Consider the following 25,642-nt stretch of genomic DNA (forward strand, 5'->3'; position numbering starts at 1 on the left):
TGGAGCCACAGCACCAATCCTCTGACAGAGAACCCAGCCTGTTATCTAACTTTGCAAAGGGAAGTTCTCCCCCAGGCTGGGAGCCATAACTGGGGCTGCCAGTGGAGAACGGTGAGCAGAACTTCACGCCCACATGGAACAGGCGAGCCCTGGCATGAGGCACACAGGAGGAGCCCTGGAGGCCCAGGCACCATGGAGAACAGGGCATCCCAGGGAAAGCATCAGGCTGGGATCTGAAGCCCCAGGAAGAAAGGACAACCAGCACCCCAAGCAGTTCAGCATAAAAGATACGGGGTACACTAGTGGTGGCATGACGGATTCCTAGCTAGCGTGAGCCTCGAGGGTTTAGGACATGTTTGGATGATGTGGTTATGCCACACACACGTGTCCTGCAGAGCACAGGGGCATACATGTGGCATGTATAATGGGCTTGTGCCATCTGCAGCACCTGCAGCCTTTCTCCAAAGTAAAGTGACATAGCTGCAGCCTGAGGGGCTTTGGCCTTCCAGGGAGGGGAGGAGGAGGCAGGAGCCTGGTGGGGGGGCAGCCCTCCCTGCAGACCTGGCTCAGGCTTCGCCTGGATGACAAGTCCTGCTTCCTCATCACGGGTCCCTTGGCGGCAATTGGCTGTTTGCTGTGGTCTCCTCCCCTGCCCTCCCACCAAGACACTGTGTTGCCTCTGTGGGTCCCAAGACCACTTCAATTGTGGGTAAAGCCAAGAATCTGTTGTGATCTTTCTAAAACTCACATCAGGGTGAAGCCAGACTTGTTTTGATAGCAGTTTGTTTGTTTTTTTTCAATTAACTGTGGCACTGGAGATTGAACCCAGGGCTTTCACATTGAGCTATGTCCCCAGCCCTGTTTTTATTTTTTGGACATAGTAGCTTTCTTCTTTTTTTTTCTTCCAGCACCAAGGATCAAACTCAGGACCTTTCACTTATGAGGCAGGTGTAGAGCCACTGAGCTAAATCCCCAGTACCCTTGTTTTTATTTTTTGAAGCTAAATTGCCCAGGCTGGGCTTGAACTTTCAATCCTCCTGCCTCAGCCTCTCAGACTGCTGGGATCACAGGCATGTGGCACCACACCTGGCCCAATCTCAGGTTCTTTTGGGGGTTTTTTTTGGTACCGGGGCTCAAACTCAGGACCTTGCACTTGTGAGGCAGGTGGCGGCATCACTGAGATAAATCCCTGGTCCAGTGTCAGGTTGAGTGTCTGTCATGCAATGAGGTAGACTCTTGAACAAGCCAGACAGCGATTCTGGGTTTCAGTTCCAGAACTACTGAATGCAGTGACCTCTCAGCTTCCACAACTGCAGCTCTGGGCTGGATGTGATAATCACTTGGTGTTCCGCTGTGTGTCTCATCCTCATTGGCCCATCCAAATCTGACTTTGCATAAAATTAGAAGTACTCCAGAAGTCCCTTCTGGGTCCTCCCCTTCCAACAGCTCCAATTTATTGGGTAATTACCCTCTTTTCTACCCTAATGATTCTCTCCAAATTTATGTTCTTTTTCTAAACTAATTTTAGTATTTGAATAAAAACCCAGTACATGGCTCAAGGCTGAAAACCTTTGATAAGGCATACTTTGGAATATGGGCCAGGTGTGGTGCACACCTATAATCCCAGCGCTTCAGAGCCTGAGGCTGGAGGCCAGCCTAAGGCTAGTGAGTTCAAGGCCAGCTCGAACTACATAGTGATACCCTGTCTCAAGAAAAGAAACAAACAAATGGAAAAAGAGAAAGAAAAATCATTTCTAGCTGAAGGCAGTGGCACACACCTGTAATCCCAGCTACTTGGGAGGCTAAGGCAGGAGGATTGTGAGTTCAGGGCAATCTTGGCCAATTTAGTGAGACTGTCTCAAAAAAACAAGTCACTTGGGGCTGGGGATTTAGCTCAGTGGTTTCGCTGCCTGCTGCGCAAGCGCAAGGACCTAAGTTTGATCCCCAGTACCAAAAAAACAAAAAAACCCAAGTCATTTATGGGCTGGGGATTTAGCTCAGTGGCGCCAAGCCTGGCTCACAAGTGCAAGGGCCTGAGCTCGATCCCTAGTACTGAAAAAAAAAAGTCATTTCTATCCGTTTCCCTGCTCCATTCCTTCTCATAACAAATTTAGTTTATTACTTATCTTTCTAATGTTTCTTTTTGCAAAAGTAATCATATAGGTAAAATTTTTCATTACTTTTTTTTTTTTTTGGTACTGGGGATCAAACAGAACCCAGCCCCTCATTACTTTTTTTTTGAGACAGGCTGGCCTTGAATTCACTATATAGCTAGTGCCCTCTGGCCCTGCCCTCCCAGGATAAGGATGAGGTAGGCTAGAGTGCAGACACCTTGAGTTGGCCTGTGATCTCTGCAGGAGGGGCAGACTCAGGCTGGGCTGGTACATTAACCATGGCGTGGCCTCTTTAGTGCAAAACTGACTTAGCAGAAAGTGGGCAAGCTGGAAGAGGAGTGGGCAGCTGGCTGAGGAGCTTGATTTCAGAGGCAACAGATGTCCCCAAAATACCCACCTGCTACATGGCATCTCATTCTGTAAATCTACTCTACTCCTCGGGGCTTCTGCAGACTCATAAACATCTAAGCCTCTAGGACCATGTGTTACTACATGTTATGGTTTCATCGTGCCCCCAACTCCATGTTGTGGGTTCACTTGTTGACAGTATTTGAGGGCAGGAATTTGTAAGGAGGAAGAGAGCCCTGAACTCGAACACCTGCTGTCTCTGCCTGTGATGTCCTCTGCTGCATTGTGGTGCAGCAAGAAGGGCCTAGAAGATGCCAGTGCCACACTCCTGGACTTCTTAGCCTTCAGATCCATGACCTGGGCAAACTTCTTTATAAATTTCTTGGTCCCAGGTTTTTTTTCTCCCGTACCGGGGATCAAACTCAGGACCTTGCACTTGCCAGGCAGGCATGGTGCCACTGAGCTACATCCCCAGCCCTCAGGTATTTTGTTATACAACAGAAAACTAAAATACCATATATGAGGCACCAAACTAGACCCTGGGAGTAGTTTAAAGCACTTACACCCCCAGTCAGGCAGCTCCCTGAGCCTGGAATAATTCTGTGCCACTGCAAGTCTGTCGGCATCCCACTGTGCACCTGGGTGTCTCCCTGGCAGTATCCCTGGTGGTCAGGCAGGGACCCCCCATTAGCAGGATGCAGAAAAAGGCAGCTGGAGGGCAGAAGTCAGAAGAAGGGAAGGCTGTGTACATCCCCAGAGACACGGAAGGGCCGCTGGGCAAGTGTGCAGGGATGGGATTGTCTCTGTTTCTTGGTTTCTAGGCTGAGATGGTCTGGTTCCACTGGTTTCCTTATTGATGGCATGGAACCCATCCTCATCCCTACTCACTGTTTTTCATAGATTGTATTTGGCGCCAGTTCACAGGGAATGAGTCCTTCAGGTGCTGACTGCTGTGTCTCTTTGCAGGGAAGCTGTGATCCCAGGCAGACAGGAGGCCCATGGCATATAGCTGAGAAGTCCAGCCTAGGCGGTCCTTGGTCAAGGACTGTCACTGTGCCTCCCTCTCACCTTGGTGAGTGTGGCATCTGAACTTCCAGGCTCAAAATGAAGATGCCAGAAGAGGATGACAGAAACTTCCTCATCATTCGTCAGGTAGGCCTAGGGGATGGTGGCCTTTTCCTGAGGGCCTGGGTACTTCCCAGGAGGCTGGCAGGCTCCCAAGGGAGGGGATCATGTAGATGCAGTTTTAAGCAGAACCTTTAAAGGCCTTCTGGGAGAGCTACACAGCTGCCTGCAGATACCTGCAGGCCTGTGCTTGCCCCAGGTGGCTCCCTGGAATCCCGAGTGGTGGCATCAGCACCCCACTACCCCTAGTCACAGGGTTGAAGCAGACCAAGAAGCTGACTTGTGTTCAATCATGGGGGCCCATGGATGGCATGAGTATCATCCATGCCTGTAAAGATCCAGGTTACGTTGGTATGCAGAACTACAGTGAAATAAAATTTAGAGAAAACAAAAGAACAGTAATCACACACTGATCAGAATGACACAAAGTCCTATTCAGGTTGGTCTTCCTGGCTGGTTATGGATTCAAAGAAACCAGTTTCTTCAGCTGTCTGGCTTCCCTAGGGTCTGGGTGGGGTGGGTATGCAGGTGAAACTTACCGAACTGAGCCAAATGAAGACCAGAAGAAAAATAGAGGGAATTTACAAGAATTAAAGAATTTAGTCCATTAGGTTCATTTAAGTCTTGCTTGTCTAGGGCTGGGGATTTAGCTTAGTGGTTTCACCACCTGCTGCACAAGCACAAGGACCTGAGTTTGATCCTTGGTACCAAAAAAAAAGAAAAGAAAAAAAGAAGTCTTGCTTGTCTTAATCTTCATACAGCTGCCCTTTTCTTTCAGGAATTGAAATTGCTGTGTCACTTGGTCATTCACAGTGTTGGCAGTGGTACCTAGAATCCCAAAATGTCAGGACCAGAGGGACCTTTGCCAATATCCAGTTCCCAGAGATTCCTGATCATTTTTTTGCCTCCTTTCTGAGGGCCCTCGGACCATCTGCTGAAACTCTCTGGGCTGTTAAGTATGGTCAGCAGCTTGCAAGGTTGTCATGGAGAACAGACACACTTTCTGCAATAGCCAGTGCCAAAAAGGTGCCCAATAAAGTTGGCTGCTTTAGCTCCTTGGCCTGTCACTCATCCTGGATACCTGGCTCAAATGCCTCAGTCTCTGGGCAATTTGCGGGCCATGGACCTCTGCTCTCAGGGCACTCCACTCTTGGGCCTGGAGCTGGGGGTCGCAGCTGGGATCACACTGTAAAGCATGGCTTGACCTCTTGCCTTCCTGGAGAGGCTGCACCCACAAAGGGCATGGAACCCAGGACAATGCAGGAAAGGCAGGAGAGCGGGTATCCTAGGCAGCCCTGTGTCGAGGGCTGCAAGCACACAGGCTGCAGAAGAGCCAGCAAATGGTGGCTCCTGGGGCCACTTGCATAGAGCACAGCTTGTCCCCACCGTCGATGTGCTGCCTGAGCCAGGTCAGCTAGGTCTATGCACATGCAGGAACACAGGCCTGCCCCTCACCCCTCAGCATGCCTGCCTGCCGCACAGCCAGTGCCAGCCAGCTCTGCCATTTAAGTACAGAGCAGCCCAGGTCCCTTAGGCACCAAGTGCCAGGTGGGGAGGAACAGGAGCAACACTTCGGGGATAGGGATCAAAGTGCACACATTTATTTTCTAGAACAAAGGCTAAAAGAAGCAAGTTTCTTTCATTTTATTTTAAGAAGGACAAAAATTGTTATTAAAACATCTACATTATTATCAAGATACTAGGCCTTATGATATTTAATATTAAAGTGTGGTATTCTTAAAAGTTTTAATACACAGACATTTTAAAAGGACCATTAAATTGATTACTGTCCAGCTGTGAAATGCAGCATCCTCCATCCCACCCCAGCCCAGCTCTACTGTGCCACCTTGTCCCTGCACGCTATGGGTGGGCACAGGCCCTAGATCCCACTCCGAGCCTCCCAGCCAGGGACCTAGAGAGGGGTCACATCTGACATAGTTAATCTCATCAATAACAGCGATTTCTTGTCCCCCCACTCTTACCACTTCCCTGCTGCCCACTCTCTTCCCTACCCCATGGGGATCTAGCTCTGGCCAGGCCAGGGAGCCCCAGATCCCAAGGGCCTGGGGAGTACCAGCCTCAAGATGAAAACTGCACTCTCATCCTGTTCCTTGGGGGACAGACAAACACAAATCATTTCCTTTCCCTGAGCCCTCTGGTTCTCTCTGGTAGACAGGGCTGGTCTGGAAAACCAGCAGGCAGCAGAGGGCCCAAGTCAACTCTGAGCCCAACTCCAGTCACTAACTCCTTGCAAACAGCCGATGACCCAAAATTCCCTTCTAGTCATTCGAGGATGGCTGCATATTCTGGCCAAATTCTTTATCCTTAGCCTTCATTAGAAGTGATTCCTTGGATACCACACACATATGTAATATTATATAGAGTGATATATTTAATACCTGTGTATATATGCATCACGGGGCGACATATATACACACTAAAAACAGGGCTGGTGAAGACAGACTGCGACAGCACAGATCAGGAGAACAAGTATCATCGACATTCCTGGCCACTGCCCTTCCTCGGCTATGATCACACCTCCCCTCAGCCACACCACCAGCACCCACACTCTGCAGTGCTGGCCCACTGTGGGCAGGGGCAGGGGCAGGGGCAGGGGCAGGGCTCGGGGGGCGGGGAAGAGGGAAGGGTGCATGCCACAATTATTGGGCCGAGGTTGGGCAGCAGCGGCATGAGGACAGGGTCCCCTCGGCCAGGGTGCCCATCATTACACCATCACGTGCACTATCGACCCTTGCTAGAGGAAAAATAGGGGATGTTTCACACTCTCCACGCCCCCCAGCCTTAGTCCCTGGCTCCTTCCGGGGTTGCCCCACTCCTTGTGCCAAATGGTGTGGGCATTCTGGAATGTCTGGGGAACCAGGGGAGGCTGGGCTGCCCACAGGGTGGGATGGAGGAGGTACACGCAGACACATCAGAAGAGGGGAGAGCTGGGGGTTAGCTGGGGTCCCAGGCAGCTGGCAGGGCTGGGGATTGAGGAAGGGCTGGGACAGTCAGGTAGAACAGTTGAGTATGTTTGGGTCCCTGGGAAAGGGATTATGTCCCATCTTAGAGTGGCTCATGAAGCCCAGGATGGAGCTTCCCTCTTCTCCACATCACGACCCCCTCCTTCCCCATGTAAGTGCGAAACCTGAGCTCATGGTTCCCCGCTCTCTCCACCTCTCCCTGAGCAGGTGTGGGGACCTAACTCTGCTGTTCCTCTGACAACCTTCCTCAGGAGGAGACTGTCCCTCAGGGGTGCCGATATGACCAGCCCCCCTCCAAATGGCCCTCCTTCAGCCCCAGGGGCACTGTTTGGGGCCCCAGGCACACTGATTCCAGGGCTGTCCCAGCCCTTCTCCAGAGCCTGGCTGCTCCCTCCATAACTGGCCCCAAGTCTTCCAACCACTGTTCTTATCTGAGCTCTGCCTCCTACTGGGGGTCCGAGACCCTGGGCCAGAGCACTCCTCCTCTTAGGGCTCAGGCTGGGTCCACTCCAAAGGCTGAGGATGTACAGTCTACACTAGTGGCCTGTGAGGAAGGGGGGTAGGGGTGTTGGCGTCAGAGGCAGCATCCTTAGTCTTGCTCCAGCGATTATCCAGCCCTCCAATCTGATGATTCAACCAGAGGGAAAACTGAGGCCCAGGGTGTATGTGACCAGTGCAGTGTCCCCAGCTCCACCCTGAGGCTGCATTTTAAAGCTAATTGGGGCCTCCTGCCCTCTATTGTGTCCTGATCTGCCCCCAAAAGAGGGAGCGGGAAAGGGGAGAGGAGGAAAGGACCCTCCTGCTGCAGATTCAAGTGGGGACCCCAGGCTCCCCAGCCCTGAGCTTTGGGCCCCCTTTAGGAGCAGACAGAAGTTAAAGCTGTAGGCTGAGGCTGGAAGGGTCAGCCAGTCCCCTCCCTCCCCAACCAGGAGACCTGTGGGGGTGGTGGAGGGTCTCTCCAGGTGTCAGCAGGATGAGGACCCTGGGACTACGTGGGGCTGCGGCACGTGCACCAGGGATGCACACCTGGGTGGTGGGGGTGGAGAGGGTGGAAGGGACCCCAGGGGCTGGGGGTTGCCTGAGGAGGGCACCCCCCACCCCCAGCTGGCCGGCCCTGGCCCTTCCATCTTGCCTTCTGTCCCCACCCCAACCCCAACCCCAACCCCAGGATTTTGCCCACGGCCGAGACCTGGCCCCTACTCTGCAGTAGTGGTGGCGGCAGCAGTGGCAGCAGCAGTGGCAACAGCAGCAGCAGGAACTTCTGGGGTGGCACTAGCAGTGTCCCCATCTTCTTGCAGCAGGAAGTTGTATTTGCCAAAGTCGTCATCCCGAGGGCACAGAAGCATGTCCTTGCGGGCCTTGGCCAGCTTCTGCTTCAGCACCTCACGCCGGTCCAGCCACTCATTGAGCTCCTCCTGGCCGTGGGCGCAGCGGCACTTGTCCCCATCTGGGCAGGTCTTGCCTTTCTGGATCCTGTGGGCAGCAGGAGGCTTACTGCCTGTGCTCTAGGACCCGGAATGCCCACATGGCCTCCCTGAGACACTGAGGGACACCTGGATACCCTGGCCTTCTCTGGGGCTTGATCCAGGGCTACAAAGGAGGGTCTTGGCAGATCTGAGCCCACCCTCAATCCTGCCCTGCATGGCACCTGCACCCTGCCCTCCCCTAGCACCTGTCACAGAGCCGGAACTCGCCCATGGGGAAGCGGTAGGCCCAGCCACTGGCGTCACTGTCGGAGGTGAAGACCTTCTCCTTGTGCTTCTCGGACTGGATGTGCTGCTGCCACTGCTTCTTGCTGTTGCTGTTCTTGCCACAGAGCCAGCAGTGGTAGCCCATCTGGGGACACAGTGTCATGGGTTGCTAGTCCCTTAGGTTCAGGCTGGGCCCAGGTGCCAGGCATGGGGACTTACCATGATGTCAGCATAGTCTGTGGGCATCTGGATCTGCTTCTCCCCTTCCCTTGAGCTGATCGGGGTCCCTTCCCCGGGCTTCCCTGGGTTGTGTTTCTTCAGCCACATATCATAGGTCTGTTGCATGTCCAGGACTGGACAGGGGAGAGAGCACCTGGTGAGGGGGCTTCTCCTCTACCCTGCCCCAATTCCTGCTGGATGTGAGAGTCAGGGGACCCCAGGCCTGGATGCTAAGCTGCCTGGGCTCAGGCCTGGCCCACCAATAGGCAGCCTAAAGGGGCGTGGAGAAAGGGACAGTGGGGGCTGTGGGCTGTCTAGCAGTGAGGAGATGGGGGAGGGCCTGCCACTCACTCTTGTTCTCCTTCATGAATGTCCACATGTCCCTCTCCTCAGGGCTGTGTGCAAAGGAGCAGTTCCCCACATATTGGCACTTGCGGCCATTCTGCGCGTGGATGCAGAGCTGGGGGGAGGCGTGGAGAGCCACTGAGTCCCACGGGCGGGACACAGGGAGCCTTCCACTGCCCCCGGCAGCCCGCCACCCCTTGTGCTCACATCGTATTGCTGTGGAAAGTTGCGGATGGATGGCAGTGGCCTCACTGACACCCATTTCCTCTTGGCCTTGGACATCACCAGAAGGACCCGCCGTTCCTTGGTCCAGCTACAGGAGAGAGGGGAGCTGCTTGGGGAGAGCTCCAGAGGTAGCCCTGTGCTGAATCTTGGCCTTTACACCTATGGTGCTCAGGGGGCCACCATCATGCCCAGGCCCCTGCCTGGCACCCACTCACCAGTGACGGGCCTTAGCACTGCAGTACTTGAGGTCCTTGTCGGGCTCTACCACCTGCCCATTCCTCCAGCACTGGCCACACACAAACTTCATCTGCAGGTCGAAGGTGCTGGGCCCATGAGTCCTTGGGGCACTCTGTAGGGGACAGGTTGGGGGCTGGAGAAGCTGCAGGGCCAAAGCCCTGGGTCTTTCACACACACACAGCCTCTGGGAGAGCTGGGGCCGCCCAGTCTTGGAGTGGATTGGTCTACTTCCTGGTTCTACCCACAGGCAGTGGCCTTCCCATGGCAGAGCCTGTGGCTTCTTAGTGTGGACTCCAGGCCTGGAATGGGACTCCAGACTCCTGCATGAGTGCTCTTCCTTTTCTGGCTGCTCCTTACTTCCCACTTCCCCTCATTCCTTCAGAGGCCTGCTCCATGGAACCACTGCATCTTCTAGGGCACAGCATGCTATGTCACAGCCCCATGCTTTATAGATGGAGTTCCTTCTGCCTGGAATGCCTTTCCCCCACTCTTTACCCAGCTTGTTCTAGAGACTGCATTTTTAAACGCAGCTCTAATGCACGCCCTGCAAGAAGCCCACCCTTAGCTAAGTCACGACTATTCCACAGCTCTCAGAGTTGCTGAGCTCCCTGGTGTTGACCAGCTCACTGGGTTACTAGTGCTGCTCCTGTACACAGCAGGCACCCAAAAGCTGGGGCGGGGAGTGTGGAGTCTGGTCACCCCAGCAGCCCTGGATCCTGGCCACGCCCCCAGAGCAATGTCCAGCTGTTTCTAAGGCCCTGCCCTCCATGCTGCTTCCCCAGCCTCTGCTCTGAGAGGTGGGGAAAGTGCCCGCCCTTCGACCTTGGCCACCCTTGCTCTGTGACTGCCTCCCCTTCACCCTCTCGGACCCTTAGGTGTGCGTTCACCCCTCTGGGCAGCCCTTGCTCCTTCAGGCTGGTGGGTCCCTATCCTCTGCCAGAGGAGCTCTCCAGGGACAGGAGCTGTGACCCACACCCGATGACCCAGCACTACCCAACCCAAGGCCTGCCCTGGAGAAGGAAGGAACTCTATCCTCACAGACGACTGACCCCTTGCCTGGCATCAGGCAACTTAGACCTAACTCAGCTCCAGGGTGCTGCACACACATCCCAGGGGCAAGGTCAACTGGGACAAGCCTGAAGGATAGAGGGGAGTTATCCCACTCCGTCACGACTTCCCCCAGGAGACGCTGAGGGGAAGGCATTGCTCCCATCTCACAGGGGACATGGTGGAGACCCGGGGGCATGGCAGCTCATCCCCATGTTCATGCTTCACAGCTCTCAGAGTGAGTAGAGATTGGCAGAGCAGGTACCAAGCCCACCACAGGGAAGCAGCATGAGGACAGGGGCCTGGTGTGAGGAAGGCACTCATGCTTCTGTGTGGGATGGCTCTGAGAGGCCACAGGCCCTGGGGGCAAGCAGGTTCTGCCCTGACACCCCTGACTTGGCCTCACCTTCCAGGTGACAAGAGCCTCACGTCTGGACCTGGCACAGATGCCCTGCTCCTAGTGTCTTGGGTGGACAGTGTGGGGCCCTGGTGGTGGGAGGGGGATGAAGTTACTCACAGTACCTTGGCCAGTGAGGCCTGCACCCCCTGGTGCATCCCTCATGTGCAGAGTGTGTGAGGCTGAACCTCACATACACTGTCCGCTAGTCCCTCAAACCGACTCTCTGAGCCAGTGACCCCACTGCCATCCACACAGCCCAGGGTGCTGTGAGCATTAGGGTGGGGCAGGGCTTGGTGTGCAGTAACACTGCAGCCTGGGTCAGCTCCTGCGGACCTCAAACCACCTGGAGGGGGCGGGGAGCAGGTTGTCAGGATGAGGAGCCTGAGGATGCTTGGGTGACAGGAACGGGGCAGGTGGAGAGGGAGTAGGGCAAGCTCTGCACCAGATGGCAGGGAACCTGGGTTTACCCCTGGGCAAGTCTCTAACAGGCTCCAGGCCTCGGTTTCCCCATCTGTAAATGCCACAATACCATGGCTCATAGAGGCAGGACCCTGGTGAAGATCAGGAGGGACAGGAGAGGACATAATCAGTGGGCTTCAGCTTGAGCTTACAAGATGTTCACATGGTCTCAAAGCGTTGTCCCAGGAGATATTTAATAATTACAGAAGGCAAAATATAACTTGATGGTAGAGAAACCTCTACAGTGAAGGTACCTTAATCAAGTTACCAGAGTTTAATCACAGCATCATCAGGAACAGGACAAATTGAAACAACTCGTCTGCCTCCTGTTGTGTGAGCCAGGGAACTCATGGCCTAGCCTCTGTGGACGGGGACACCACATGGTCCCACAGGGATGGACCTTTTACAAAACCACTGGCTCCTCAGAATATCAGCATCACAGAAGACAAAGACAGACTGAGGAACTGTTCTGGGTTAAAGGGGACTAAAGAGATACCAAAACTGACTGCAGTGGCTCTCCTGAATTTTGAGGAATAATAGTTTCATAGCAGTGGTACTTCCCTGATGTTACAATGTGTTATGGTTATACAAGAGGGTGTCTTTATTTTAAGATCTACACATGGAAGTGTTTAGGGGTAAGAGGATATCCTAGCTGCAACTAGTCAGAAAAATAGAGTGACAAAGACACACACATAAATCTTATTGGCTCCATCACACAGAGGATAAAGATTTGCGAGATAGCAAAGCAAGTGTGGGATGCAATACAATGTTAACTTCTGGGAAATCCAGCAAAGGGCCCACGTGAACTTTTCACAGGCATCTGACAACTTTCCCACATGAATGCACTAATGTCACAATAAAGGGACAGGGATGCCCTTACGGGGCAGATCCCCCTGGGCTTACCGAGCTGCTGCTGGCCTTTCCCGCGTGCGCTTCCATCTGCTGCCAGTACTTCTTGGATTCCTGAACGATGTCTTCGTGTGTCATGCCTGGGGAGAGCAGGGCAGACACAGGTGTCCCTCAAGGGGCTCAGCAAGGAGCCAGGCAGGGCATCCTCAGGGTGCCAGTGGCACGTAAGGCCCCAGCAGAGTCAGGCCTGGACACGGTGAGACTTAGGGTACAGCAGTACACTCACCCTCTCTGGCCTGTTTGTCCATCCTCACATGGGGATGAAGGCCTGCTCCCCTCTGTCTCTTGAGATCACTACTTAGCATCCTCCCGAGCCCCTGCCTCCCTTAGCAGGGCTCAGCACTGACCCTGCTTGGCAACAGCCAGCCTGCTGCTTTTTAGGGCTAAATGCCTGCCCTGGCTAGGGTCACCAGCTTACCAAGGTACCATGATCCTCACTGGTCCCCAAGGCACAAATGCTGCAGCCCAGAGGCTTGAACTCTACCCCGGATCCCCACGCAGCCTCAGACTGGCTTGGCACCTCTTTTTTTTTTTTTGGTACCGGGGATCAAACTCAGGTCCTTGCACTTGCAAGGCAGGCAGCAGAACCACTGAGCTAAATCCCAGTCCACTTGGCACCTTTTCATGAAGCCTCCCCTCCTCCTAAGTTCTCCGATCTTTCTAGTGCCTTCCCATGATTTGCCATACACTTACTCCATGGTACCACTGCACCTGCATTCTTGCCGATGACCCCCAAATGTGTATCTACAACCCAGACTTGCAGCCTCCCCCTCTGGCTGCCTGCTCAATTCTCCACCTGAAACTGACACAGAGCCCTAACCCCCGATCCTGCTCCTCCTGCAGCCTTCCTCTTCTCAGGCCATGGATACTCATTCTTCCAGGTACTCTAACCTTAGAGGTAACCTTGACACTGTCCTTTCATATTTCACATCACGACAAATCTTGTTGGCTCCATCACGAAAATACATCACAATCTGGCCACATCTGCCACCTGCATTGCCACTACCCTGGCCTGAGCCACATCCTCCCCAGTATCTCCACTCTGTCCTTGTCCCTCTACTCTCTAGCCAGCACTCAGAATGACACTGATCAGAACCTACAACTCCACCCGCTTAAAAACCTCTAGACAGGGCCGGGGATTTAGCTCAGTGGTGCCGCTGCCTGCTTCAAAAGCACAAGGTCCCAAGTTCAATCCCAGGTACCAAAAAAACACAAAAAACCCTCTAGACAAAGGTTAGGGATGGGGCTGGGGGATTTAGCTCAGTGGTTCCAGCGCCTGCCTTGCAAGCACAAGGTTCCGAGTTCCATCTCTGGTAGGAAAAAAACCCAAACAAACCAAACAAAGGTTAGGGATGTAGCTCAGCGGCACAGCACCTGCCTGGCAAGGTCAAGGCCCTAAGTTCGATTCCCAGTACCAAAAGAAAAAGAAAAAAAAAAAAATCGCCCGACAAGCTTGGTATGGTGGTGCACACTTGTAATCCTAGAACTTTGAGAGCCTGAGGCAGGAGGATCGCAAGTTCAAACCCAGCTTAGGCAACTTGGGCTGAGGACGCAGTTCTGGGTTCAATCTCCAGTACCACGGAAACAAAAACAAAATCTCTAGACATCATATTTAGACCATTGCAGACACACACTGATTAAGACTGGGACTGTGCTTGGAGAAACCTGTGGTTTTGTCTTTCTGCAAGCATCAGAATATAGGTAACCAGACCCAGACACCGTAGGGAATCACTCTACAGCCTCTTGGTGCAATAAACAGGAGCTGCAGGAGGCTGCTGGCTGGGTCACATGGCAGACTGTTTTGGTCAACTTTTTTTTTTTTTTTGGGTGCCGGGGATCGAACTCGGGTCCTTGCGCTTGTGCAGCAGGCAGTGAAACCACTGAGCTAAATCCCCGGCCCCAAGTATCTGGCTCTCCTTATTTTTTATTTCTTTTTATTTGGTACCAAGGATCAAACTCAGGACCTTGCACTTGCGAGGCAGGGGCTGGAACCACTGAGCTAAATCCCCAGCCCCTGGTCAACTTTTTTTTTTAACACTAGGAGTAACACTACAACAATAAAAAGATAGTAGAGTAATATATAAACCTGCAGCATACTTTATTGTCATTATCAAGTACTGTGTACTGTACCTAAGTATGTGTGCCATCCTTTACGACTGGCAGTACAGTAAAGTCTGTTTGCCCCAGTGTCACCAAAAACATGTGAGCAGTGCATGGCACCACGATGTCATAACACCTATGACATCATTAGGTTATTGCAACATTTCAGCTTCATTATAATCTTGCAGAACCAATTTCATATACTCAGTCAGTTGATGACTAAAATGTCACTATGCAAGGATAACTATATTTTTCTTTCTTTCCTTTTGGTACCGGGGATTGAACTCAGGACCTTGTGCTTGCGAGGCAGGCTCGGTGCCACCGAGCTAAATCCCCAGCCCTCTTTTTTGGAGACAAGGTCTCACTGTGTAGCTCAGGCCGGCCTTGAATTCACTATGTCACCCAGACCAGTTTCAAATCCCCGTGCCGCAGCCTCCTGAGTGGTAGATTTCAGGTGTGTGTCATCACACTCAGCTACATGACTATGTTTCTATTTAGGCCAAGGCCCTGCTGGCCCTGGGCCTTATGTCTCCCTGGCCTGTTCACTGCTCTACACCCACGGACAGCCTACTTCCTGTTCACCCGGCATGGGCCCCACTCCCTGTCCTTCAGGGAAGACTTCTCCCACCACTTGACAGAAAATGACCCGTGTCCCTCTCCTAACCTCTGCTTTACTTCAGAGCACTGAATCTGTCACTGCTGACTCAAAGAGGATATCGTCAGATGGGGAATATTTTATGTGCCCCTCCACTGCTGCTAATTAGATTATGGCCCCAGAGGGAGAGCTGTTCATCCCAGGTCGGATGGACACAGGATGCCCTTCCCCACTTGTCCAGTACCCAGCACAGATGTAAGTTCTCCAGAGCAAGGCCCTTGACTAATTCGAGGGTGAACCTCTGACAGGAGTTGGTGGTAAAGCCCTGTGGGTGGGAAGCAAGTAGCACTGGGTCATCTGTGAGCAGAGGGTGGCTCAGGAAGGAGCAGCGTCTTGGTGATGGCACCCAGGCAGCAAAGGGAGGAGCCGAAGGGGAGAAACCTGGGACTCTGCAGGCTTGGCAGAGCTCCATCCCCTCTGGATCTGCCTGTGCACCTGCCACCCACCCTGGGCCCCTCACCTGAGTGCTCACCTGAGTATTGCTGCAGCAGCCAGACCTTCAGCTCAATGAAGCTATGGGCAAAGTGGCAGCTGTCCTCCCGCAGGCAGCCATAGCGGACCTCGTGGCGGCACACGTCAAACTGGAAGTGCTCCTGGAACTGGCGGATCTTGGAGTACTTGAGGGAGGTGGAGCGGACGATGTGCACCAGGCACCTGGTGGGGGGCAGGGGAGGGTGTGATGCGGGCCACTGCCCTCCCAGCTGGCAAGCCTGAGGGCAGGCTCCTCCCTAGGCAGCCCCTGCCCTATGAACCCATCCCAGCATGATGAGGTGAGGCTCCTGTCCTCAGGCAGAACTGGGCTTGGCCCTAACTCTGCTGCAGTGTGCCCTGCTCAGGCTTCAGTCTGGAGCCAGATCAACCTGCAGATGCCAATGAGCAGAGGGCGCCAAACCCCTCCTGCCACAAGGGGAGAGGGCCATCTCCCTCAGGTCTCTGGCTTCATGATCCAAAGCTGGTCCTGTATCCAGAGGAACAACAATGGAGCACTTCCTCTTAGCAGGAACCCGTTTTGTCTTTTGAGGTACTGGGAATTGAACCCAGGGCCTTCATACCGAATTGCAATCCCAGCCCTTTATTTTATTGACTGATTGATGGCTAGGTTGTCTAGTTGACCTGAACTTGCTACCCTACCTCAGCCTCCCACAGTGCTGGGATTATAGCCATGTGCTACCACAGCCAACTGAGCCAGGAATCTTAATGACTCTCGTTGCAACTATAGATCAGGTCATCCCCAGACTAGAAGAGGAAACGTAAGATGTCAATGGCTAGTGCACTATCATAAACCTGGCCTCTGTGCAGGCTGGGATGTGGGCCTAGGTCTGCCTGGCTCCTGGACGGGGAGAGCCGAGGTGAGAAGACAGGGAGCAAAAGGGGGGATGCCAGGCTTGTCGCAGCCTCCTACTCCCTGCCTGATGTTGACATCAGGACAGTATCGGGAGCCAGGCAGGCATCAGAGATCTGGTCCTGCACTGCCTGCCGGATGAGCTGCTCCCAAGGGTCAGCCTTCTCTTCTGTCCAAGAGGGACAAGCGTTCCTCCCCAGAGGACCACTGAGGTTATTAAATGCTTGGAATGTAATAGGTGCCCAATAAACGTGGCTCCTGCCCTTGGCAGGTGAAGACTGCCCCTGGACCAGACTCCTTAGGTCTACTCTTTGGCCTCAGTTTTTCCCGTCCATCTGAGCCACCCCGGGGGAATCTCCAGCAGCCCTCAGTCTCCACTTACTTGTTATTGTAGAAGCTGTGCTTGGCAGCCAGGTTGGAGCAGACGGATGGAGAGTCCTTGGTGCCTTTGCTGATGATCCGGGGCTTACTGTCAAAGCAGATCTGCCCAGGAAGGGGAGGGGCTGGGACCCCGTAAGGACAGCCGGGGAGGGGGTGGGCTGGGACCCCACAGGGACACCTGGGAGGGGACAGCTGATTCCCCCTCTGGGTCAGGGGGGAGAGGAAGAGTCCCAGAGTCTATGTCCCTCACGTCTGTGGCTCTAGTTCACAGATGACCTGACTGTGGGTCCCTTCTCTTTCCTCCCTGTCTCAGATCCCACCACTCCCAATGCCTGGGGCAAGGAGTTCCTCCACGTCTCTGGGCCTCAGTTGCCTCAACTGTGAGCTGGGACAGTCATGCCTGCTTTGCTCCACAGGTTCACTGAGAAGATTAGAAAATTAAATAAAAAGGAACTACAGGTGCTTTATATTCTACATTCCGATGCCCAGCCATGATCTCCAGGCCTTTGTCCCCGAGGGAGCAGGCACTCATCCACCAGCACGAAAGTCAGGGAAGCAGGCTGTGCTGTGGATGGAGCAGGACTGAGCCAGTGATGCAGAGCCCAAGCCCTTGCTCCAGAGATGAATACAATGCTGCCCCTGCCCTCTGCCAAGCTGGGGTGCAGTGGGGAAGCAGGGCAAGGTCACCCTTGAGGCCTAGCAGGGTCTCCTCAGTAGAGTTGCTGGAATCAGAGCTGAGCCTGGGAGTCTGAGGCTCAGCAACACAGCTCTCTGGGGAGGGCACAGCCAGGACATGGGCGGGAAGGGTAATCAACTCGGAAACTGTCGTGGCAAGCAAGGGCGTGGACACCTTGCTCAGCTCAGTTGAGCAGCGCCAACCACACCACACTGACAATGGGGGATTCAGGGCCACCCTGGGCAATTCCCTTTCTGCCCAGTCCTATGGGTCCTGGCTGTGAGGCCCACCAGTGGCAGCTGGCACTGGGATGTGGGCCTGGGCTCTAGGCTTGAGGCTCAGCTCTGATCTGGACTAGCTGTGTGCCCTTTGGCCAGTGCCTCATCTCCCTGGATCTCAGTGTCACTGTGTAAAGGGATGCTGCCGTGAGGTGGGGACAAAGATCCAAAGCCTGGCATGTGACCGGCTGCCAAGAAGGTACAGGTGGGAGGGCTATCATTTTCTGGACTGTTTCCACCTCTGCGGAGTTAGGTGCAGGATAGATCTTGGCTCTAGTAGACGGGCGCCTTCCTCAGGGCCTGCCTTTCTGACAGCCCAGGGATCTACTAGATCCACATCAGGCTCCCACGATGTCCTGTGGCAAGGGGCACCCCAGCCCTACATGCACCCTGGACCAAGGGGAAGGCGTCGGGGCGGGTGGGCGGCAGATACCTCACAGAGGAAGGTGAAGATGCCCTGGTGCTCCTTGAGGAGCTTGGCGATGGTGAGGCTGCCGCGCTTGATGCCTCCCAGCGGGTCGAAGAGCAGGTCGCGGTTGAGGGTGCCCTTCCGCTCCTCGGTCCACACGTCGATCTCCTCCTGATGGTAGGCGAAGGTGCAGTTATCCCCGTACTTACAGTCCTGCTTGTTAATCATGTCTGCAAAGAGGCAACAGGACACAGTTCCGCCAGGCGGGGACGGCAGCCTGCAGCACCCCCATGATCCCGCTGTGGCCAGGTGGGCCCAGCGCCACCAGGTGGGGTGCTGGTGCCTACTGCTCCCCGAGGATGCCAGGCCCAGGCCCTCTGCAGAACGCAGTCATCACTCCTGCCCAACCCCTTAGCACTCTCTTTAGCAGGCCAAGTGAGGCAGAAAGTACGAAAGGGGCTTTGTAGAGTTGTAAGAGCCTCTGCACCATCAGAGGGGCTTTAAGAAATTATTATTCACTAGGAAACGGGAATTTCAAGATCAAGAGCCTGGTCTTCCGACTCAGTCAGATTTGGGATTCCTTGTTAGCCCCTGAGCCTCAGCCATCTTTTCTGTGAGCAGAAAACATTGGGTTGTGGAGATGCATGGGATCCCCCATCCCTGGGTGCTAGCAGAGGCAGGTGCCCTCTGCTCGGGAGGGTCCCCAAGATCTGAGCAACAGAGTGTGCCATGGAGTTGGGGTGGGAGTATTTGGGGAATAGCTAGGGCAGAGGGTGAGGACGTAGATGTGGGTACCCGTAGGCCTGGTACAATTTGGATTTCATCCCCCCGGCCACAGGCAGGGCTACAGGGAGGACAGTAAAGTGATCCAGAAGTTGAATGGGACTGCCACAGGCCGGGATGGGGGACAAAGGTAAAGCCTGGGTGGCATTTCCAAGTCTCAGTTTCCTCATCCAGTTATAAGGATGTCTTGTGGTGAGTGGAGAGGGTGACACAGAAAGCACTTAATCGAATGCCGACTTGGGAACCACACAGAAGGGACAAATTGGAAAGAGAAGAAAGCAAATAAGGCACGTGATGAACATCCACTTGATACTAACCAAACTGCCATGAGCCAGCGCAAGGACAATGACACAATCATTAAACAGAACTGACATTTAGCCAGGCATGGTGGCACACCTATGGTCCCAGCACTCTGGGAGGCTGAGGCAGCAGGATTCCAAATTTAAGCCCAGCCTAGGCAACTTAGTGATTGTCTCAAAATAAAGAGTAAAAAGGGGTTGGGGGGAAGCTCAGTACAAAAGCCGAGTATAATCTCCAGTACTGGAAAAAAGATAATAAATAAATAAAAAGAACTGACATTGGGCCGGGGATTTAGCTCAGTGGTTTCTGCCACCTGCTGCGCAAGTGCAAGGACCTGAGCTCGATCCCCGGTACCAAAAAAAGCCAAACAAAAACAAACAAACAAAAACAACTGCCATTTATGAATCCTCCTAAGAGCCAGTCCTATGTGCTTTCTATAGATTCTCTCTGCATCCTCCAAACAGCCCTCTAGAAGAAATCAGCTCTCCATGACTGGGGGACCCTCACCCTACAGAGCACAGGCCACCCCCAAGGCTCTGACTCCACCCACAGCCTGAGTGGTACTCACTTGTCCCTGGGCCCAGGGGGACAGGAAATGCTCACTGGAATGTGGAACTCATTCTTGTGGCCTCGGGGTCCCCGAACCTCAGCTTCCAACCTCTCCTGCAGCTGCAACAGCCACGTCTGCTCCCGTGACCAGCAGGGCAGTGACTGGGATGAAGAGTGAGGGCCCCTGCCACAGCCCACCCACCTTTGCACAGGTAGTAGGAGCCCACGAAGCTGGTTTTGGTGGGCCGAGGCCGGATGCGCTTCCAGGTCTGGTCCTCAGCGCTGCGGAGCCGCCCAAGCAGGATGTCCCGCTTGCACTTGTGCTCCAGACCCTCTCGGTAGGTGTAGTCGCCCGCCCTGGGCCCTAGCATAGGGTAGACAGGGACAATGAGTCCAGGGAGAACCGAGGGGTAACAAGGATGAGGGTAGACTCCAGCCGAGGTGGGAACCAGAAAGCCCACCTGCCCTGCTGGGGCCTCCCACAGCTGCCGCCCCCTTCCCTGTCAGTGGTCTGGAGTGGGGCCTCCGAGGAGCCATCATGCCCACAGCCCTGACCATGACGGACCTGCCCATCCCCAGGTTTCTTGAGGAAGACCTGGGAGGTTGGTGCCCGGCAGAAGACAGGGCCCCGAGTGCCCAGCCTTCCTCTCCCACCCCGGAGGGGGGTGTTTTCAGGCATGTATCTCCTGCTGAGGCACTGGGCACTTTCATCCAGGGCTCCCACACTCGGAGATTCTCACCATCTTGGGGCCAGGGGGCGTGGGCGTGGCTGTGACGTTACCTGTCTTGGGGTAGCACAGCTGGCAGGCCTGCTTGAATTCATGGGTGGCAGCCAAGGGGTTCTTGATGAGCAAGGCAGTGTTGGGCATCGAGGGCTCCGGCTGTTAATGGAGGAGGTCGGGCCCTGAGTGGCATGTAGGAGCACTGAGGCAGGCCTGGGCCCTGAGGTGGGGGTGTTCTTTGACCTCCCCAAATCAGAACTGGTACCCAGACCCTCCCAGCCCTTGTGGTTCACAAGCCTGGAATATCAGCCTGGCCTCAAAAGCGCCTGGGCTGGCAGGGGAGTGTGGTGACAGTGAAGGAGTCCACCCCACCCCCACCCCGAGGAACAGAGGGCCAGAGCTGGGAGCCGGTGACTCACCGACAGGGCTGCCTTCTGAATGCTGCTTGCAGGCCGGTGCTCCTGTGGGTTGGTGTCCTCTGGACAGGGAGGAGACGCGGGGGTCACTCCCCTGCCACTGAGGGCATGAGGGCCTCCCAGGCCCCGGATCCTCTCCTACTCACTCTGACCCCTGGTCTACCACTCCTCTGCTCTTGGCCATGGCCTGAGCATGTCCACCCCGTGGCGCCAGGATGCAGCCCAGGCTTGGCTTGGCTCGTGGCTCCTTGGAGATTGTGCCCCACTGCTGCTTTCGGGGTCCCTTGGTGTGGTCCTTCACACTTCTACCTCCAGAGCCTGGGTCTCTGCTCCCTCTGCCAGCCGGTGACCTTGTCTCCTGAGACCTGCCCTAGCCACCACCTCCTCGTCCCCACCCTGCCCGGAGAGTCCTCTGCTGTGAGTGGGCCACACCTGACCCTGGGAAGCCAGTCCCACCAGGGCCCAGATGGGTCAGTTTCCTCTCGATCCCTGGCACTCCCTTCCCCCAGCCTCGGGGCTCTCTGGGTGGGAGCCCCCAGCCTAGGGGCCGGGGCCTTGGGGGCTGTGCAGAGAACACCAGACTAAGGCCCCTAGGGTCCGTTGCTACGAAAGCTCTGCCCTTTGGACGTGAACAGGGCCAACTGAGGCTGGGCTCCAGATGATGCAACCCCACCCTCCAGAGAGCAGAGGTGTGACAGGTCCTTCAAACTGCCAGGGGGGCGGAGAGGCCTCACCACCCAGGCCTTACCCACGAAGGAGTCCGGCTTGTCCAGTGAGCCCCTGGCAGACCCAAAGCTGTCAAGGGCATCCAGCCGAGTCTCCGAGTACGGCAGCAGGTCCAGGGGGTCCAGCATGGGGCCTGGGGGGTCGAGGGCATCCAGCACAGAGGCGGCCAGCTTCTTGGAGGGGTCCATGACAAGGCCAAAGGAGGCAGGGGGCAGCGGGCTGGAGACGGGGATGGAGCCACCCACCACGGGTGGCAGCAGCGGGGTCCCGCCGGGGAACACAGGAATCAGCTGGGGCAGCTCGCTGGGCACACCGCCACCAGGTAGGCCGCCCTGGACCAGAGACTGGGAGTGGGACAGAGGCAGGGTCAGGGGAGAGTGCGACTGCCTGCCCCAGCAGAATCAGACACTCTGGGAAGCAAACAACCTCTTGCTTTTTGTGGCTCTGCCTCAGCCTTCCATCCCTCCTGGGGTGGCTTGGTTTGTATGCTGGCCAGTCTCTCTCAAGGCCTCTGTTTCCCCAGCAGGGACACCGTTGTGAGACTAAGGGGCTTCTAGGGGACACAGCTCAGGGAGCTGGAGGGTGGCGTGTGGCTCACCAGTGAGTCCAGGAGGGTATCCAGCTCTGGTCCAAAGACGTCCCCATCTGAGAAGTCATCCATGCTTTCCGTGCTGGGGGCGGCCCTGCTGCTGGTGTCCAGGGGGGCCAGCAGGTCCAGGACATGAGGGAACAGGGGCATCAAGGTGGTGGAGGGGAGCAGGGCTGGGGATCCTCGAAGGTCCACATAGCAGTCTGTGGAGGAGGTGGGTTCAGGGGCTGCAGGGACACCGTGGAGCAGGGGTAGACAGGGAGTCCCAGGACCCAGGGCACTCAGCCAGCACCTTCTCTCCTCCCCAGCTCCACCAGGGACCCTGCCTCGCTGCTGCCTACCCCCAGAGGCAGGGAGTCAGTAGAGCCAGAGAGGCCTTTCAGTCCCAGAGTACGGCCTGATGGCCTAGGGTCCAGCTGGACAGCCACCATTGCCATCTTCCTCTGGGGTACACAATGGCCCTCCAAGGGTCACTGACAAGGTGTAACCTTTCCTGGAAGCCAATGAGGAAGAGGAGGAGGGTTTTGGAGGTGGTAGGTGCCCAAGGCATGGAGCCCTGGGAGAAATACTAGGGACCAATGGAGGGAGGCCTGCTGTCCTGACCGACCCAGCTCTCTGCAGGGCTGGTCCTCATTTCTGCCCTGTCCTCTTAACCACCTGTCTCTTAATTACCTGTTTCAATGTCATCTATGGACCCCAATCCATTGGAAGTTCCCTGTGGAGAGGAAGGACACATGGGTATTGGTCAGGCAGGGGACACCAGCTAAGACCAAGGGCCTGGAGCTCCCTGCCTGGTTCTGCTGTAACCAGGGACACAGGAGCCTCACAGGTACCTGCAATGGATGTGAAACACCCATCACATGTCAGCCCTGGGGTACTGCCTGGGGTTGGACAAGCACGGGCTAGGATGTGGGGGTGTGGGGTTGGGATACTCCTTGTAGGAGGAACACAAGCTTCAAGCCTCAGTTTCCTTACCTGTCAAAGGCTAGGCTCCATACCAAGGGGGATGGCAATGATGTTACAACCTCTCCCCATTGCGCCACAGATGGCTGTGGCTCAAGGATAAAAATGTCCACTCCCTGAATGAAGTACAGCCCCAACCCCCAAGAGGCCCACAGCCAATGTGCTCTTCTGTTTGAGGGAAAGCTGGACCTGCTGGTCCCTCACCCTCTGTGGGCCTGTTTCCTTACACAGCCACCACCTCCTGGGACTGTCACAGAGATGAAGTGACTGGATATTGTCAAAAGCTCAGAACAGGGCCTGGCACACAGGAAGTGCTTTGTAAGTGTTTATTAGATGCACAACAGACATTTTTTGTTTTTTAGACAAGATCTCACTATGTAGCCCAGCCTGGCCTCAAACTCGCGATGACCTTCTTGCTTCAGCCTCCCAAGTGGTAGGGTGACAGGCGTGTGCCACCATACCCAGCTAAATGCACAGGACATTTTAAAGTGTGACTTGCAGGCTGTTGTCTTAGGTTCCCCTCCCTAGCAGACTCCCCTTGCCTTGGCCCCATCTCTGGGGCATGTGTAGCAAGTCATTCCTGTATCCAGAATGTTCTCCCTTTCTCTGAGTCTCCCTGGTAAGGGCCTGGGTGCTGCCCACCTCCTGTGCTCCTGCAGAGAGCTGGACAAGGCCTGGCCCCTCGACATCCGTCACTCTTCCACAGGCGGCAGCAGGAGCAAGGAGAGCAAGCAGTGTCCCACTGCCCACCAGGCATGGCCACCACTTGACCCCCACTGCTGTGTCCACAAAGGTGTCACGTAGAGGAAGTGTAGGCCAGGCTGCCATTCACAAGGTACCCTTCCAGGACCATCCCGGAGGGCATCCATGGGGAATACAGCAAATACTGCCCCAGGGGTGGGTCTGCTCGGCACAGCAAAGCTGCATAGACTAAGGCAGCCTCATGGGTTGGGGTTCTATTCCCTCCATAAGTGCTAGACATAGGAAATGTGAGGCTCCAGATGAACACCTCGAGGGACAGTTTTGATTCTTCCTGCACCCTGGGCCCTGCCAGACAGTCGCCTCCCACCCTCATCACTGTGACTATCAGGCTCCTCTCCTGCTCTGCCAGACTCCTCAGCATTTGCTTAGCAATGAGGCTCATGGAGCCCAGGTTTCCAGCAGGTGCTGGCTGGGGCTCTCCAGACTCAACATATCCCACAACCACCACGTAAAGGTGAGGAAGTGGAGCCTAAGAAGAGTGGCCATTGAAGATGGGGGTCCCTTAGGGTCTGAACGCCAACATGTCCAGCTGTAGGACTTAGGCTCTCCTGCGCCCCCTGGGAAGGAACTGGCCTTGTGCCCTGGGGTGTCACTGCTTCCCTACTCAACCTCTGCCAGGCTGTGGCCTGGCTGTGAGTGCCAGTCCCGACTCTGCCTGTCTGAGATCTGCTCCACTGCTTCTGGGAAGCTCTCTCCAGCCATGCTGCCTCAGGCTCCTGTTCCCACAGGGGACAGCTTCTGTCTGTGCAGGACCCCTGCTTATCTCTTGTGCCCTAAGAACTCCCTGTAGGGACCTCCCAGGCCACCCTGCTTCTAGGGCACTTGTGGAGTGACAGATGGGCAGAACACATGGGAGGCTGCAGGACTCCCAGCAAACATGCACACTGTGTGCCACCTACAGGATGCAAGGGGCTGTGCCTGGACACCACCTAGGCCTCAAGCATCCCATGGTTACTGTGTGTGGCACTATGGCTGACCTGGTCCTTTCCACAGTTGAGTGGATATCACTTGGGCTTTTTACCAACCTCCATATCTGTGACCAGCCTTGACCTTTGTGGAGACGGTGGGGCCCCAGCAAGGTTGCATGGACAGGTGAAAGGCCTGGCTGGGGGTGGGGGGACCTCGTACTGGGCATGGTGCCATCTGTAGTCTGCTGGCTGGAGATGAGGTCACTGTACTGCCCGAGGTCACCCACACCCCAGAGTGTGAACCCAAAGCTCTCATGGTGGATGAACTGAGATAGGTTGGTATAGGGATATGGGGTTGGGGTCCCAGCTTCCATCCTACCTGATCTGCCATGCCAGCCGCAGTGCCATTGCTGAGGAGAGAAAAGGTTTCCAATTCCTGCCAGGGATTGGAGAGAGGAGGGAAGACATCAGGATTCTGGAAAACTGCTCACTGTCAAGGAAACAAGAGGCCCTGACATGGCTGCCAAGGTCTGAGTGGGTCCGAGGTTCCCTGTCCCCAGCCTGCTGCTGTCACCTGCCCTGTTGACCCAGGCCAGAATGTTTTCTTCCACCCTTGACCTGGGCAGGGGACTGTATGCAAACACTGCTGCTCTGTCAGGCACAGTGCTAGGGGCCATCTGGAAATTCTCTCCTTTCCTTCCTCTCATGAGGCATCTGAGACAGGCATGATTATCCCCATGTTTCGGATGCAGAACCTGAGGTGGAGCTCATTTGGCTTACTCAGGTCACAGCAGACCCTGGCTCCTGGAATCTACGTGGAGTGAAGGAGCAGAGGAGATACTGATCTTAAGAGACTCCGTGTGCGAGTTATTTGAGAACACAGGCTGAAGGACACCAGAGTCAACCTGGCCTCCTCCTGGGTGGTGCAGGCGGCCAGGTAGGGAGGGGTATGCTTAACAGCTGCTGTCTGAAGTGAACAG

The 25,642-nt window shown here is 55.2% G+C and overlaps 2 protein-coding genes across 3 annotated transcripts in view; one reads left to right on the forward strand and one right to left on the reverse strand.

The window, feature by feature from the left end:
* Tob2 (transducer of ERBB2, 2) overlaps nt 1-4,665 on the forward strand; it is a 61,264-nt gene extending 56,599 nt beyond the window's left edge. Inside the window, exons 4-5 of the transcript XR_002395265.2 lie at nt 3,429-3,614; nt 4,366-4,665. The gene's annotated coding sequence lies outside the window, so the exon portion shown is untranslated. The remainder of the gene's footprint in view (nt 1-3,428; nt 3,615-4,365) is intronic.
* A 551-nt stretch (nt 4,666-5,216) lies between these two features.
* Nucleotides 5,217-25,642, reverse strand: part of Zc3h7b (zinc finger CCCH-type containing 7B) — a 42,375-nt gene continuing 21,949 nt past the window's right edge. Inside the window, exons 7-23 of one of the 2 annotated variants that reach the window (XM_021258928.2) lie at nt 25,042-25,098; nt 22,702-22,744; nt 22,039-22,232; nt 21,463-21,784; nt 20,718-20,776; nt 20,358-20,457; nt 19,779-19,940; nt 17,969-18,174; nt 16,583-16,683; nt 15,331-15,512; nt 12,098-12,183; nt 9,267-9,400; nt 9,034-9,139; nt 8,833-8,941; nt 8,482-8,615; nt 8,244-8,407; nt 5,217-8,044 (exon numbers count right to left, since the gene is read on the reverse strand). In XM_021258928.2, the coding sequence (XP_021114587.2) occupies nt 7,768-8,044; nt 8,244-8,407; nt 8,482-8,615; nt 8,833-8,941; nt 9,034-9,139; nt 9,267-9,400; nt 12,098-12,183; nt 15,331-15,512; nt 16,583-16,683; nt 17,969-18,174; nt 19,779-19,940; nt 20,358-20,457; nt 20,718-20,776; nt 21,463-21,784; nt 22,039-22,232; nt 22,702-22,744; nt 25,042-25,098 (2,436 nt within the window). In that variant the 3' untranslated portion in view covers nt 5,217-7,767. Of the gene's footprint in view, nt 8,045-8,243; nt 8,408-8,481; nt 8,616-8,832; nt 8,942-9,033; nt 9,140-9,266; nt 9,401-12,097; nt 12,184-15,330; nt 15,513-16,582; nt 16,684-17,968; nt 18,175-19,778; nt 19,941-20,357; nt 20,458-20,717; nt 20,777-21,462; nt 21,785-22,038; nt 22,257-22,701; nt 22,745-25,041; nt 25,099-25,642 lie in introns of both variants that reach the window. The other variant, XM_004845523.4, reaches the window with a different exon arrangement.

The sequence above is a fragment of the Heterocephalus glaber genome, unplaced genomic scaffold, assembly GCF_053883595.1.
Source record: "Heterocephalus glaber isolate CG9 unplaced genomic scaffold, H.glaber_assembly_v1.0 deba00001444, whole genome shotgun sequence".
Lineage (NCBI taxonomy): Eukaryota > Metazoa > Chordata > Mammalia > Rodentia > Bathyergidae > Heterocephalus > Heterocephalus glaber.